This window comes from Protopterus annectens, chromosome 10.part0 (genome assembly GCF_019279795.1).
Source record: "Protopterus annectens isolate FY-2018-M chromosome 10.part0, PAN1.0, whole genome shotgun sequence".
NCBI classification, from domain to species: Eukaryota; Metazoa; Chordata; order Ceratodontiformes; family Protopteridae; genus Protopterus; species Protopterus annectens.
The window spans coordinates 392,535,030-392,550,560 of record NC_056744.1 but is presented as its reverse complement, the minus strand read 5'-3'; the positions used below and the strand labels follow the sequence as shown (position 1 = coordinate 392,550,560).

At 39.9% G+C, this 15,531-nt stretch overlaps 1 protein-coding gene across 1 annotated transcript in view; it reads right to left on the bottom strand.

The window, feature by feature from the left end:
• LOC122814161 (transcriptional protein SWT1-like) overlaps positions 1 to 15,531 on the bottom strand; it is a 1,475,367-nt gene that overhangs the window by 905,094 nt on the left and 554,742 nt on the right. The window contains exon 4 of the mRNA XM_044086774.1: positions 14,560 to 14,619. Within this exon, the coding sequence (XP_043942709.1) occupies positions 14,560 to 14,619 (60 nt within the window). The remainder of the gene's footprint in view (positions 1 to 14,559; positions 14,620 to 15,531) is intronic.

Sequence of the window (15,531 nt, the reverse complement as noted above, 5' to 3'; positions counted from 1 at the left end):
TGTTTGTCTGGCGTGAGATAAGCCATCTAGGCAGTTGTACTTAAGCTTGCACCCAGGAATATTATCCCTTGAGAGGGTACTAGGTTTGATTTCTTTTCGTTGACTGTGTACCCTAGGCATGTTAGAAGTCTTTTCACAAACGCCAGATGCTGTAGAAGAATGTCCTTGTTCTCTGCTTGAATTAGACAGTCGTCCAAGTAAGGATATATTTGTATTCCTCTTTGTCTGCAGAATGCAATTACTGGTGCCAGGCACTTTGTAAAGACCCTGGGCGCAGTAGATAAGCCAAAGGGCAGTGCAGAGAATTGGTAATCTATTGAACCCACCTTGAATCTGAGGTATCTTCTGCATATTTGTCTGATTGGGTTATGCAGGTATGCCTCTCTTAGGTCTAAAGTCACAAGCCAAGCGGTCTTGCCCAGCATGGGCAGAAGCTGCTGCAAAGTCAACATCTTGAATTTTGGTATATCCAGGAATGTGTTCAGAATAGATAGGTCCAGTATTGGCCTCCAGGCCTTGTCCTTTCTGGGTACCAAGAACAGTCTTGAGTAAAATCCTTGTCCCTCTCTTGCTCTGGTACTTGTTGAATGGCCCCCATGTCCATGAGGGATGAAACTTGTTTTTGTGCCTCTGCCCATTGATTTTTTGGCAGGTCTGGCCAGCCATGTGCCTTTGGCAGGGTATGGAAGTGGAACTTGTAGCCTTGTGACACGATATTTAGGACCCACTTACCCTGGGTTATAATGTGCCAATTTTGATAAAAAGTGCTAATTTTCCCCCTAGGGGTGCTGCCAGGAGATAAGTGCTTGGTGCAGGCAGGGGGAAGTCATTGGGACTGTTTCCTGTATTATTGTGATTTGTCTTCTCCAACTTTGGAGGTACAAGCACCCCATTGCTTTGATCTGTATGAACCCTGTGCCTGGGTTCTGCCCCTAGAACATCTGGATCTGCCCCTTTGAGGTCTGTCTGACACAGGAAAGGACCAATTATTTGTTGGCCAGTGTCTACTAAACCTAGGTGGCTGTACTTGTAAAAATCTTTGACAGTTTCCATAGATTTAGCTTTGTTCTCCATTTTCTTTAACACCTCTTCTACCTTAACACCAAAGTATCATGCTGTAAAGATGCATCTAATAATTTAACTTTGACATGATCAGGCAGACTTTGTTTCTTTAACCAAGCATGCCTCCTAATTACAGAACCCGTAACTGCGGCCCTGCAGGAGACCTCCAAAGAATCAAAACCACATTGCAAAGTATGCTTTCCAACTTTTTCAGCTGCATGCAATAAATCCTGCATTTCCTTGTTTTCTGCATATTCCGAGTTTAACATTTTCTGTTTAAGCAACGCCATGATATGTTGCTGATATTTGAGCATATGAAACTGACAGTTTAAGGCCCTTATAGCCAAGGTAGCAGATGTGTAAACCTTTTTTCACCATCTATCCAGTGCACTAGAATCTCTCTCAGAGGGGGTAAGGTTTTTTTTGCAGTGGAAGCCTTAACTCCTTTGAGACCCTGTGAAATAGTTTCTGGGTCTGCAGCAGGGTTTTTAAAAAGGAATTTATGAGAGCCAGGAACCCTGTAATATCTGTCAGGCTTTAACAGGAGCTGGAGGTAAAAAGTCAGGGGCAAGACTAGACTCCGAAAATACATCTATAACGTTTAACACAGGTGGGATGGCTAGTGGCCTGTGATGAGGCAGTAAAAGGAAATCCCTGAGCCTCTTTTTAGATTCTGAAAAATCTTGGCTCTCCCAGTGGAAATGCTCCCTCATGGTATGCAAGGTTTCCCCAAAAGAATAGTCCTCTGGAGGAGAAGCTGAAGGTATAGATTCTTCAGCATCAGAATCCTCATTGGGGGGGGGGGGAGAATATTCCTGTTCAGAAGAGGAATCAGAAGAAATGGAAATCTGATCTGAAGATTCATAGTCAGTCTCTTGCCTAGGCCTCTTATCAGGAGGGGGATGGGAACCCCTGATCAAGGTAATCAAGTCTTCGGCCATTCTCAGCATTTCTTTTTTGGGCAAAGAGGCCTGTCCACGTGGCTCTTGAGTTTGTTTCTTTGCTTTAGAAGGTGCTTTAGTCTTTGCCTTTGAAGCTGAAGTTGGTTTAATATAAAAATGTTTAGGTCTGAATACATCCTCAGAAGCCGGTGCCTGCTCAGCGTCTCCGGACCCATCTGAAGGAATAGTATCTGAAGCTCCAATACCGTGAGTTTCCAGTGGCATTGCCAACTCCACGTGGGAGTCGGTAGCGGCCTGTGACTCTAAAGTAGCGGGCGTCAGGGGCTGCGAAAGCGGATCACTGAGAACCGGCGAACAGCTTAGGAGAAGCTTTGCATCAGTTTTGGGCCTCTGTTGTCTATCTCTCTCCATTTCTTTGCGTTTTTTGTGAACTCTGGTTGTCGGATGGCTATACGACGACATTTCTGGATAACTAAACCGGCGTCCAAAATAGTTTAAAGCAAAATCATACCGACTCTTAATTTGGTTAAATCTAGCACAAAACCAACAACTAGAAACACTGTGATCTGGGCCTAGGCAAGGAATATAGTAAGAATGAAAATGCTTATGTGGTATTTGCTTTCCACAAGAAATGCAATTATTTACTTTTTCTGACATCGGTCTGGAGCAAGAAAAAAGTTTCCCCAACGGGGTACTTAGCTTTATGAAGACTTCGGATCTGAAACACGAACACGAAAATCTCAGGAGTTGGCCGACCAGCACTTGTGAACTGCTTCTGCTTCGGGCACCACGCGGCAAGAAAGACTAAAGAAAATGTCGTCGGCTGCTTCTTTTGTACCCCTGACGACCTGGCGTCAGGGAAGGGGCGACAGCAGCCGATGCAGGACCCAGGAGTTTGGAATTCAGGCCAACTGAGGGCAACCTGCCAGCAGGATTACCCAAATGTAATGACTGCAACAGTGAAACAATATATATATATATATATATATATATATATATATATATATATATATATACAATTGTAACAACAAACTTTACCTTCATCTAAAAGCAAATACACCACAAAGGCTGTAGAATATAGTGAAGGAAAGAGAAGTTCTAGAAAAAAGGGGGGAGGCGGGTGGGTAACCCAGACTACAACAGTGAATACACAAACATCTACATTTATGGTAAGTGTACAGAATTGTACTATGTTCTTCGTGTTTTACTGTTGCAGTCATTACATTTGGGTAAAATCCCAAAGCTATGGCTGGGAGGCTGGAGCTAAATAGCATTAGGAGCGGCTATAAGGCCCTGCAGAACTGCAGTGGCAAAGCCTACCCTAGACTTAGAGAAGACAGGCGAATTATAATGCTTTGTAAATGTATGAAGAGAGCTCCAAGTAGCAGCTTCTAGAATGTCTTTGGTTGGAACTCCTCTGAGAAAAGCTGCTGAGGTAGTTGCAACCCTGGTGGAATGTGACCTGATTTCCTTGGGCACCAGTTTACCATGATGCAAGTAGCAGAAACGAATGCAGTGGCTTATCCACTTTGAAACAGTCTGCTTTGAAATAGCCTTCCCCTCTGATCCTGCAGAAAATGCCACCAGTAGCTGTGCAGACTTTCTTAGAGATTTGGTCCTGTTTAAGTAGAATCTTAGTTGTCTGTGTACGTCCAAGGAATGCAGAATCCGCTCACCCTTGTTCTGCAGATTTGGGTAAAAAGTTGGGAGGTGGATCGTTTGGTTAAGAGCCACACTGGATACCACCTTAGGCATAAAGGAAGGATTGGTCCTGAGGGACACCCTGTCCGGATGAAATGTAATAAAAGGCTCCACAGCTATGAGGGTCTGTAGTTCTGAAACCCTTCTTGCTGAAGTGATTGCCGGAAGAAAAGCTGTTTTCCAAGATAAAGACTTTATATCTGCAGTAGCTGCTGGTTCAAAAGGATGTAGAGTGAGCTTTTCCAGCACAAAATTGAGTTGGTGATGATCTGGGAGGCCTTACATTTTTGGCCCCTCTAAGATACTGTTTTAGCAGAGGATGAGAAAAGATGGGAGGCTCTGTGTTGTAATGAGCCGAGATGGCAGAGGCATGGATTTTTATTGATGAAAAAGATACGCCCTTGTCAAGCATCTCAGTCAAGTATTGTAAAATCTGAGGAATATTTGGCTTTGCTGTATCTGTTCCTTGTGCTTGGTTCCAAGCACAGAATCTCTTCCATTTATCAGCATAAGAATTTCTAGTACTAGGCCTTCTGGCTTCCAAAATGACATCCATCACAGATTTACTGAGAGGTGGTGTTTGAATAATTACATGATCAGCCACGCTGCCAGGTTCAGAGTTTGGAGCTGATTGTGCAGAATTTGTTTGCTCTGCTGAGACAGTAGATGAGGTATTTGAGGCAAGTACCAAGGAGGGAGTTGAGATATATTCCTTAGAATTGGGTACCAGTGCTGGCGAGGCCAGTCCGAGGCAATTAGGATCATTTTCGGTTTTTCCTGTCTGACCTTTAGTAAGACCTTGGGGAGAAGAGGCAGAGGAGGAAAGGCGTAGACTGATAGGTTTTTCCAACTGAAGGATAGGGCATCCACTTACCATGCTTGTCTGTGATAAGTCCTTGTGCACACTTTGTCCAGTTGATAATTTTGGGGAGAGGCAAATAGATCTATGTCTGGACTCCCCCATTTTTCTGTTATCATGCTGAAGACTTGTGGGTCCAGTTTCCACTCATGAGGGTCCATAAAATTTCTGCGTAGATCGTTTGCCAGAGTATTTTGTTTTCCTGGCAGGAATTAAGCTTGAAGATGTACTTGGTAAGTCAGAGCTGTGTCCCACAATGCCATGGCTAGTCTGCAAAGGGGGTAGGAATGTGTACTGTCAGGGCATTCTGAACAGCTAACATCTCCTTCTGGTTGACATGCAGATGCATTTGTTTTGGGCTCCATATGCCCTGAATGCATCTCCCAGCCAGGTGGGCTCCCCAAGCATACTCTGATGCATCTGTAGTTAGGGTTTGGGTGGCAGGGGGTACAGTCAAAGACCGTTCCATGTTCTGGTGACATGTCTCTACCCACCAAAGAAACTCCTGTTGTAGGCAGGGAATGAGAGGGATCATTGTTTCCAGACTGTGACAATGTTGACTCCATAAACTTTTTAGATAGCACTGTAGTTTCCTCATATGCAGTCTTGCATATGGAATTAGTAGAATGCAGGATGCCATGAACCCCAAAGCCTGCAGAATTTGTCTTGCAGATAGCTAGTTTTTTGTTGCCATCTGTTTGAAGTAAATAGTCAGTTGTCTTTGTTTGTCTGGCTTAAGGTAAGCCATCTTGGGCAGTTGTATTCAAGCTTGCACCCAGGAATGTAATTTTATGAGAGAGTACCAGGTGTGATTTCTTTTCATGTATTGTGTACCCTAAGCATGTTAGAAGCCTTTTTACAAACGCCAGCTGTTGAAGAAGAATGTCCTTGTTTTCTGCTTGAATGAGAAAGTCGTCTAAGTAAGGATAGATATGTATGCCTCTTTGTCTGCAAAATGCAATTACTGGTGCCAGGCACTTTGTAAAGACCCTGGGTGCAGTAGATAAGCCAAAGGGCAGTGCAGAGAATTGGTAATGCATGAAACCAGCCTTGAAACCGAGGTATCTTCTGCACGATTCCCTTATTGGGATATGCAGGTATGCCTCTTTTAAGTCTAGAGTCACTAACCAAGCGTTCTTGCCCAGCATGGGCAGAAGCTGTTGTAAAGTCAGCATTTTGAATTTTGGGATGTCCAAGAACGTGTTCAAAATCGAAAAATCCAGTATTGGACACCAGGCAATGTCTTTTCTGGGTACCAGGAACAGTCGTGAATAAAACCCTTGCCCTTTTTCCTGCTTTGGTACTGGTTGAACAGCCCCCATATCCATGAGGGACGTAACTTGTTTCTGTGCCTCTGCCCATTGATTTTGTGGCAGATCTGGCCAACCATTTGGAATTGGCAAGGTATGGAAATTAAATCTGTACCCCTGGGATACTATGTTTAATACCCACTTGTCCTTGGTTATTAACTGCCAATTTTGAGCATTAAGTGCTAATTTTCCCCTCAAGGTGGCTGACAAAAGATAAGTGCTTGGTGATGGCAGAGGGAAGTCATTGAGACTGCTTACTGTAGGATTGTGCTTTATTTCCTCCAGATTTGGAGGTAGAGGCACCCCATTGCTTTGACCTGTAAGAACCCTGTGATTGGTATCTAAAGCTTTTTGAGCACCTGGATTTGCCTTGTGAGGCTGTGTTGGACACAGGAAAGGACCGATTTTTTGTAGGCCAGTGTCTACTGAATCTGGGTGGCTGCACTTGTAAGAAATCTTTTACAGTTTTCATAGATTTAGCTTTGTCTTCCATTTTCTTTAAAACCTCTTCTGCCTTATTACCAAACAGAGTATCATGCTGTAAAGGTGCATCCAACAATTTATCTTTAACATGATCAGGCAGATTTTTGCTCCTTCAGCCAGGCATGCCTTCTAATCACAGATCCAGTAACTGCGGCCCTGCAAGAGGCATCCAAGGAATCAAAACCACATTGCAAAGTATGCTTTCCAACCTGTTCTGCTGCATGCAATAATTCCTGTAATTCTTTGTTTTGCACACATTTAGAAATCAACATAATTTTCTGTTTCAATAAGCCCATAACATGCTGTTGATATTTAAGCATATGAAACTGGCAGTTTAAGGCCCTAATTGCCAAGGTTGCAGACGTATAAACCTTCTTTCCCCATCTATCCAGTGCCCTGGAATCTCTATCAGAGGGAGTAGGATTCTTGGCTGAAGAGGCCTTTACACCTTTGGGACCCTGTGAGATAGTTTCAGGTCAGCAGCAGGATTTTTGAATAAAAATGTGTGGGAGTCAGGAACCCTGTAATATCTGTCTGGCTTACTAGGAGCCGGAGGTAGGGAATCAGGAGCCATGCTAGATTCCGAAAACACATCATCTACAATGTCTATTACAGGAGGTATAGCCAAAGGCCTATGTTGAGGAAGAAGGAAATCCCTAAGCCTCTTTTTTGATTCCGAGAAATCCTCTCTCTCTCCCAATGAAAATGCTCCCTTAAAGTATGCAAGGTTTCTCCAAAAGAATAATCTTCAGGAGGAGATGCAGATGGGATGGATTCTTCTGCATCTGAATCCTCATAGGATGGTATAGAAAATTCCTGATCAGAAGAGGAATCAGAAGAAATAGAAACCCGATCTGAAGATTCATAATCAGTGTTTTGCCTAGGCCTCTTATCAGGAGGCTGATCAAGGTAATTAAGTCCTCAGCCATTTTGATCATCTGTCTTTTAGGCATAGGGGCCTGAGCACGTCGCTCATGCGTCGTTTTTTTAGCCCTAGAAGTTGTTTTTGAAGCTGGTGTCGGTTTTATACAGAAATGTTGAGGCCTGAAAACACCCTCAGAAGCCGGTGCCTGCTCAGCGGCTCCGGGCCCATCCGAGGGAGAGACATCCGCGGGTACCATACTCTGAGAATCTCGCAGCACACCGGACTCCGCATGGGTCTCGGTTGTGGCCTGCGACTCAAAAGTAGCGGGTATCAGGGGCTGCGAAAGCAGCTCACTAAGTACCGGCGAACTGGTGACCGGCTCAGGAGAAGCTTCGTTGCCGGTTTTGGACCTCGACGGTCTGTCTCTGTACTTTTCTTTGCGTTTTTTGTGAACTCCGGTAGTCGGATTGCTATCCGACGACATTTCAGGGTAATTAAATCTGTTTCCAAAATATTTTGAAGTAAAGATATACAGATGCTTAATAGTGCGTTGGTTAAATCTAGCACAAAACTGACAGCAAGGCACGTTATGATCAGGGCCTAGGCAAGGAATACAGTACAAATGAAAATCCTTATGAGGTATTTGCTTCCCACAAGTAATGCAATTATTAACTTTTACTGACATCGGTAAGGAGCAAGAAAAATTTTTCCCAACGGGGTACTTAGCTTTAATTGAAGACTTTAGTTCTGAAACTCAAATGCAAAAATTTCAGGAGGCAGCCGACCAGCACTTGCGAACTGCTTCTGCTTCGGGCACCGCCCGGCAAGAAAGACTGAAGAAAATGGCGTCGGCTGCATGTTTTATACCCCTGACGACCTGACGTCATAGAAGAGGAGACAGCAACTGACGCAGGACCCAAGACTTTGATATTCAGGCCGACTGAGTGTAACCTGCCAGCAGATTACCCAAATGTAATGACTGCAACAGTGAAACACGAAGAACATCCTGGCTGAGAGGAAGGGAGGAAGGGAGGGCAGAAAGTTAGATGGCTGCAGATTTGTCAGGAAAGAACTGCTTTGGGGGCCTATGCGTTTGAGTAGGCTTATCATAGAATATACGCCTACGAGCCTTCTTACCCTTGGAAGACCATCTAGGCAGTCTACGCAAAAAGGCAATCTTACAAGAATAGTTCATCTGAAACTTGGGAATAGAAGAAACAGAGATGTGCTTCAAATCTTTCATGGCCTTACTCTGACCCTACAAGAGCTCTGCCACAGCAGTGCCAAACAAGTTTTGGTTATCCAAAGTAGCATCTATGATTTAATATCAACTAGAAAGGTTTGAAGGCAAAGCCAGGAGTAGCACCTCATCACAGAACCATAGTCAGCAGCCCTAGCAGAAACATCCGCTGCATCACAACTGCACTTATAGAGTGACGGGCAACCCGATAAATGAAAACTAGTAAGAAAAGAGCTGAGACCTTACCTTAAGAGTCAGGCATGTCATTGGCAATCCTCTCAATCTGAGAAAGAAGACACAAAATATATCTTGGCATATGGGTCTCTTAATCTATAGCCTTAAAGGCTAAGGTAGCATAAGTGTATACTTTCTTATCAATCCTCGCCATAGCTCTACAGTCCTTGTCCAAGGGAAGGAATTCAAAAGAAAGCAACAGCCTAGAAGGCTTATCAGTAGAGACAGAAATCACCATTGGGTCAGATGAAGGGTATCTGTACAAGAACATGCAGGCATTTGACACCTTACAGAACCTGTCAGGCTTCTTAGGGGCTGGAGGCTGGGAGTCTGGTGCCAGGGAAGCAACTGAGATGGTATCCAGCACAGCAGCCTGCACAGGAGGAACAGCAGAAGGTTTAGGAGAGTTCATCTGTAATAATTCATAATACCTTTTCTGGACATCAGACACCTGGGAGTATTCCCACTTAAAATGTTCCATCATATGCAGGACCATATCTCCAAAGTATAGCTCTTCCAAGAGAGAATCAGGACTGATATATTTCTCTTCCTGCAATCCATAGTCTAAAGAAGAAGGCAACTGAGAAGAGTAGGCTAAAGAGTCAGCATCAGAGTCACAGTCCTCATCCGAGGACTCAGGGTCCCTTGCCCTTTTGGGGGCAGAGGACCAAGTGACTGCAGGAACCAAAGCAGGCTTCAATGCCATCAAAGCATTGAAAAAGCCTTGAGTGAAGTCCTACCATTCCCTTTGTGGATCAATGGCAAAAGTCACCATATATGTTTAGTTTTCTATCTTTTCTTCAAAGGGATATCTGCCTTGACAAAATGCAGTGGTTCGGATGCCTGCCTTAATTTGATCAAGGTACCTGGCACCTCATCCCTAACAAGCATCTGAGGAATCCCTTTCTGCCCCTTGGAGTCAATCAGCCATGGGTCCCCTCAACATCCACGGCGGACGTTTGCAAAACCACCAAGAACACAAGAGAAGCAGGCTCCATACCGGCCTCTGAGAAGGTGATTACAGAAGAAACCAAAGGTAATACCGGAGTGTCCTCTGAGTTCTCATGTACCTCAAGAGAGAGTCTCGTGTACCTCAAGAGAGAGATTCAGAGGAACCTGGACAGCAGCAGGCTCAGGCCTAGATTTCTTGACCTTCTTCTTGAGCAGCATCTGTACAGCTCTGGGTGAGTGGATTCTGCATGGTACCTTGGGCCAACAAGCTTGAGACTCTGTTTTGCAAGATACATGGAAATGGAAGAAAGACAGCTATGTAAAAGCTTAGATACAAAAGCCTAATAGCGGGAACAATGAGTGTGGTCATGAAATGCATCTAAGCAAAACAAGCACCCATCGTGGCAGTGTTAATGGGGAATCTGTCACCTACATTGACATTTCCCTTTCTTGGATGACATATAACCCACTGAAAAATATAAGAAAGAACAAAAAAGTCTAATGGGGTACTTATCTTGAATGTGTATTCTTGGTATAACCAGCAAAGTGAACAGTGTCCAGACCGACGTACAAGAATGGAATTCGGACTGGTGGCAATGAAGTTCTGGATTTAGACGTACATCACCTTAATGCCCTATGCTTGCATGGGGAGCATATGTCGGACATATGACATCCCTAGGTAATAAAGGCTTTGGTATACTGGTTGGACACTGGGGCATCCTTGGCAGGAGATCCCAGAAGTTATGAATACTGCAACAGTGATATGGAAGGACATTAGTAAGTCTCACAGGCTAGTGCTTTAATGTATATTCCAAATAACTGGAAAGCTAGCTTTGGTTGTTTTTTTTTTTTTTTTTCCAAGTCCACAAACTGAATGTACTCTATCAGCAAGTCATACAGCAATGATATTATGAAGTCAAGGAAGAAAACAATATATCTTACTGTACTTCTGTAGCAGGGATCACAATCAGCCTGACCAGGGCTGTCTTGATGCAACAGCAGTGCTTAAAACAATTATGACCATGAGTGGATATAATGACAGCGCTATCAAGAAACCAAAACATTGAAGGATGAACACAGGATAGCAACAGATTTCTTCAGCTCCACCAATTTCATTACACTGACAGGAATTAATTACTTAAAAAATTAATTTTTGAAGTAATTTTCTTTCTAAATATGTTTGTTTTATATAGTTCTTGAACTATATCTAAAAAAGAAAGGAAATTTTAACAATATTCCTGTCAGAAATCACTTTGGAAATTTTCCTGTCAGTTTATCAGTCTGAAATGAGTTTCAGTAAGACAAATTCTCAAGACTCCAGCATCAAGAAAGAACTGCAGTCTCTGATAACTATAATCCAGCAACTTACTGCTAAGATGGATAAAATGGATACTAAAATAGATACCTTCATAGAAAAAACTACAAAACAAATAGACTTGTTACATATAGACCTGCAACAACAGAAGATCCAGATGACAGGCATAGAAGAAGCTGTGAATGACATGGAAAATAGAACCCAAGAAGAGGAAATCAACATTGAGTTTCTGCTGAAACAAAATACACATTTACAAACAAAGCTGGATGACCTGGAAAATAGATCTAGGCGCAATAACATTAGGATTTTTGGACTGCCAGAAAATATTGAAGGTAACAATATTACTTCTTTTTTAACAACATGGCTCCCTAAAACTTTAGACTTACCAGAAGCATTCTCTTTTGGTATCGAAAGAGCACATAGATCTATAGCTAATACTAACTCTAACAAAAACTATCCTAGATCAGTTATAGTTAGATTTCTATCATCTTTTGATAAAGAGATGGTTCTTAAATCTGCTTGGGCTAAAGCTCCTGTTAAGATGGTCTTTGACTCAGACAAGAACATTTCTAATACCTTTAAGTGTTGTCTGTATTAGGATTTTTAAAGTTTTTAACTAAATTTACTCTGTAAAAAACAAAGTAGTTTATGTGTTTGTATTCTTTTTATAGTAGCATTTTTTAATGCATCGTATACATTTTTCTACATTTTAAAGTTGTTCCTAAATCAATTCAATGTATGCTAATACAATTAACCAATGTTTTTAATCAATTAACCAATGGTTTTAAGCCAAGCACTTTATAAACATCACGTGAAAGCATTGTTTGTTACACTTGATAAAGCCTGGTAATACCAGGCGAAAGCGCTTGTGGTTTGAAGTTTTGCTCATTAAAAACGTTGTCTTTGGATTACATTTGGTTTCATTTTTTGAACCTCATTGACTGTTTCGTTTAGCTGGATTATTCATCAGCGAATTTTTCTACTTTATTTTCTGTGGCCAGACAGTGTTTGTTCCGGGGAAGGTATTCTTGTCTTCTGCATCCTGTTCATTGTAAATAGAAATACTTTTGATAATATAAGAAGAACTTTAACATTAATTGATTTTGCAAATAGGAAAAAGAAAGATTTAACACTTATTAGTCTTGATATAAGTTCAGCATTTGATTCAGTAAGTTGGGACTATCTGTTTACCTTACTGAAGTGCACAAACTTCTCAGATGCATTTGTATATCTAATTGAGCATTTATACAAAGGAACATTGGCTTATATTAAGGTAGGAACATATGTTTCACAAAAAATACCCATTTTTAAAGGTACAAAACAAGGATGTCCACTTTCTCCACTATTATTCACTTTAGTAAGGGAGCCTTGGGCTAATTTGATCAGAAACAGTACTGACATAGAGGGTTTTGAAATAGATGAAAATACAACATCCAAAATTCAACTTTTGCAGATGATGTTCTAATTACATCAGCAGGATCTAATTCTTCTATGCAGTCTCTATTTGATAAAATGATGAATTTTAAAAGTATTTCTGGTTTAATATTCAATGAAGAAAAAACTAAAATACTACCTATATATACACGAAAAAATATTCTCATTAGTGATTTTACTAAATATGTACCCAACTCAGGTCAGATAACTTATTTAGGTATAATACTATCTAAAGATATTAAATCTATTATATATAATAATTATAATACCTGTTTTCTTAATATACAAAACCTTTTTAATACCTGGAATAATATGTTTTTTACTATGGAGGAGATACTTACAATTATTAAAATGATAATATTCCCCAAGATTTTATACTTAATACAATTAATAATACTTCCACCTACAAAAATAATTATCAAGAAACTGAATACACTAATGTTAAATTTCCTATGGGCACCTAATAGACCTAGGATTGCATTAAAGAAACATACTAATAGCTGGTCTCAAGGGGGCATTTCTTTTCCAGACTTTAATTTATATACTATCTCTTCTATTGTAAAAGTTATTACTTTATTAATAGATCAGTCATATGTTGCAAAATGGAAAGATTATTGGGAGCTAATTAGTATGCACTTCATGAAAATCTCCTTAACACATAAAAATATGATTGTAAATAACTCCATGTTATGGTTACTAAAGGAATTTTGTACTTCACCTATTACACCTAAACATATGGTTTGTTACCCATTAAATATTATTATTAGCTATCGTAACTTTATATTCATGCACCCTAAGTATAGGGAATGGAATTTTATTATATTCCTATAATGTATACTCAGGGTATGCTTTTGTCATCTACTTCTGAAGGAACTCATTTAGCTATAGATAATGATCTAAAGTACTGGTATCAGTTGATATCTGATAATAAAGTTAAAAATCTAGATTTCTTAAAACAAGAATTTGATCTAAGAGAAACTTGCTGGTTAGAGGTTCAGACCTTTAGACAACATCTCATTAATAAAATAGATCTAATGTCTATAACAGTTAAAGAATCTATTCCAACACTGATTGATTACTTGATATTAAATTTACAACATAAAGTTTCTGATAAAGGTAAACTTTCATACATACATAAAATTATCAGACAAGAAACTTTTTACAGTGTAGATTCATACTGGAATTATTTCACTTCTATTAATGGGGACCCACCAAATCAACAAGATAAACAATATATATTGGAATCTGCCTATAGAACTACGCCTTCCATTGTCTGGAGACTTTATACATGGAAATTTTTACATAGATCTTTTTATACACCTTTGATGATGAATAAAATAAATAATAAAGATAATCTATGTAAGAGATGTAATGTAGAAACTAATGCTGACTAGGCTCATATGTTTTATGACTGTATAAAATTGAAAGAATACTGGAAGTCAATTAATGAATTTTTGCAGGCTCTTTTTACAGATAATTTCATTATTTCTAAATCTCTTATATTATTCAACACACCTGTACATCAAAGTGTTAAAAAGGTTAAGCTTCCCTTGTTATGGTCTATTCTAGCAGTGGCTAGGAAAATAATAACCAGAAATTGGATTTCAGATACACCTCCTTCGTTCAATGAATTTAAAAATGTTATGAATATAGTGTGCCATATGGAAATAAACACAATTAGGTCAAGAACAACTAGAAAAACATCTTATTATATTGTATGGGATAATTTACAAAATTTGTTAAAAAATCCTAATTTCAATAGCATGGTATTTTAGTTTAATTAATTGATCTGATTGTAGTGGATGTCTTTGTAAATACTTTAGTTGTTTTGTTGAATGTTATAATCATATATATTTTTAATTACTTGTATAAAATTGTTATGATATTTCTCTTGTATGTTAAAACAATAAACCTGTTTTGAAAAAAAAAAGAAACCAAAACATTACTACAGCTTACACATCCAGCCAACAGCCAGCACAAAATGATGAGGTACACTTTTAACATTATCTTTTAAATATGCACAGTGATTTCTCTGGCTTTATTTCCAGTCACATATAATCTAAACATGAATTATACGAAAAATGAAATCAGAAGCGGTATAAAGATTTGTAGTGTACATGCATAATCGATTTGGCTGTTTTACTGCACCATAGACTACAAGCACTGAATAACTCTCATCTAACCAAAAAAAAAAAGCAAATACCTCTTCATCTTCATTCATAGCATGTTGACCCAATGTGGATGGGCTTTGTGCCTCAGACGCCTAAAATAAAATTTAATAATACTCAGTTTGATGAAGTTTCCATAAAAAATGAAAAGCAGCTTTTGTAATTTTCACACATGCTCAAACCACAGAGCAAGTTGTCACGCTCTGCATCGAGACACTTCAACGGGCGTGGATCCTTTACACCTTATTTGCAGTGATACTCATTTTTTTTTTTAATTTACTTTTTATATGCATTTATTTTTATCTTATTTGCAATGATTTGATTATCTGAAGTACTTTCTCACAGCACACCAACCACTATCATATGCTGGATGTCAAATAAAAACTGAACATGGTGTCAGTTATCTCACTGTGATGCTCAGTCACAGATAATGCAAGCTGACAGGTATTTGTGCAGAAAAACTCACTTGCCAACTCATAACACAGTGTATGGCCGCTTTATCAAGCTTTGTATTTCACCTAGTAGGGTACAAAAGCATCCCCCAAATGTTACTTACAAAAGGAGAACAACTCTGCACTTCTGATACCATTGTCTTGTGTGTAACCAATACTCTACAATGTGCAACACCTGCAAACAAAAGTATTTAAAAGGCAGATTGACAATGTTCTTGGTACATTCTGAAATGATACTGCATATTTCGACTAATTAATGAAGAATCAGTTTTAACATGTGTAACAGATATACATTACTATTGCTTTACTAAACATCACATCTGTCTGCTACCACTAACATTTATTTCTACCACAAGCATAAAAAGGGACTGTAACATGAAGGCAGATCAGCTTTCAATCTAGATAAGATGTTTGGAAGAAGAAACCAATGCTATGAGTTGGTCTGGAATTGTCAACATTAGCAAGGAGTCAGGAACAGCCAAATATGACATCTTGGGCTTCCCCTAATGGAACTCCTCTAATTTACTTATCCAAAGGTCCTAGCATCCTTAGGCT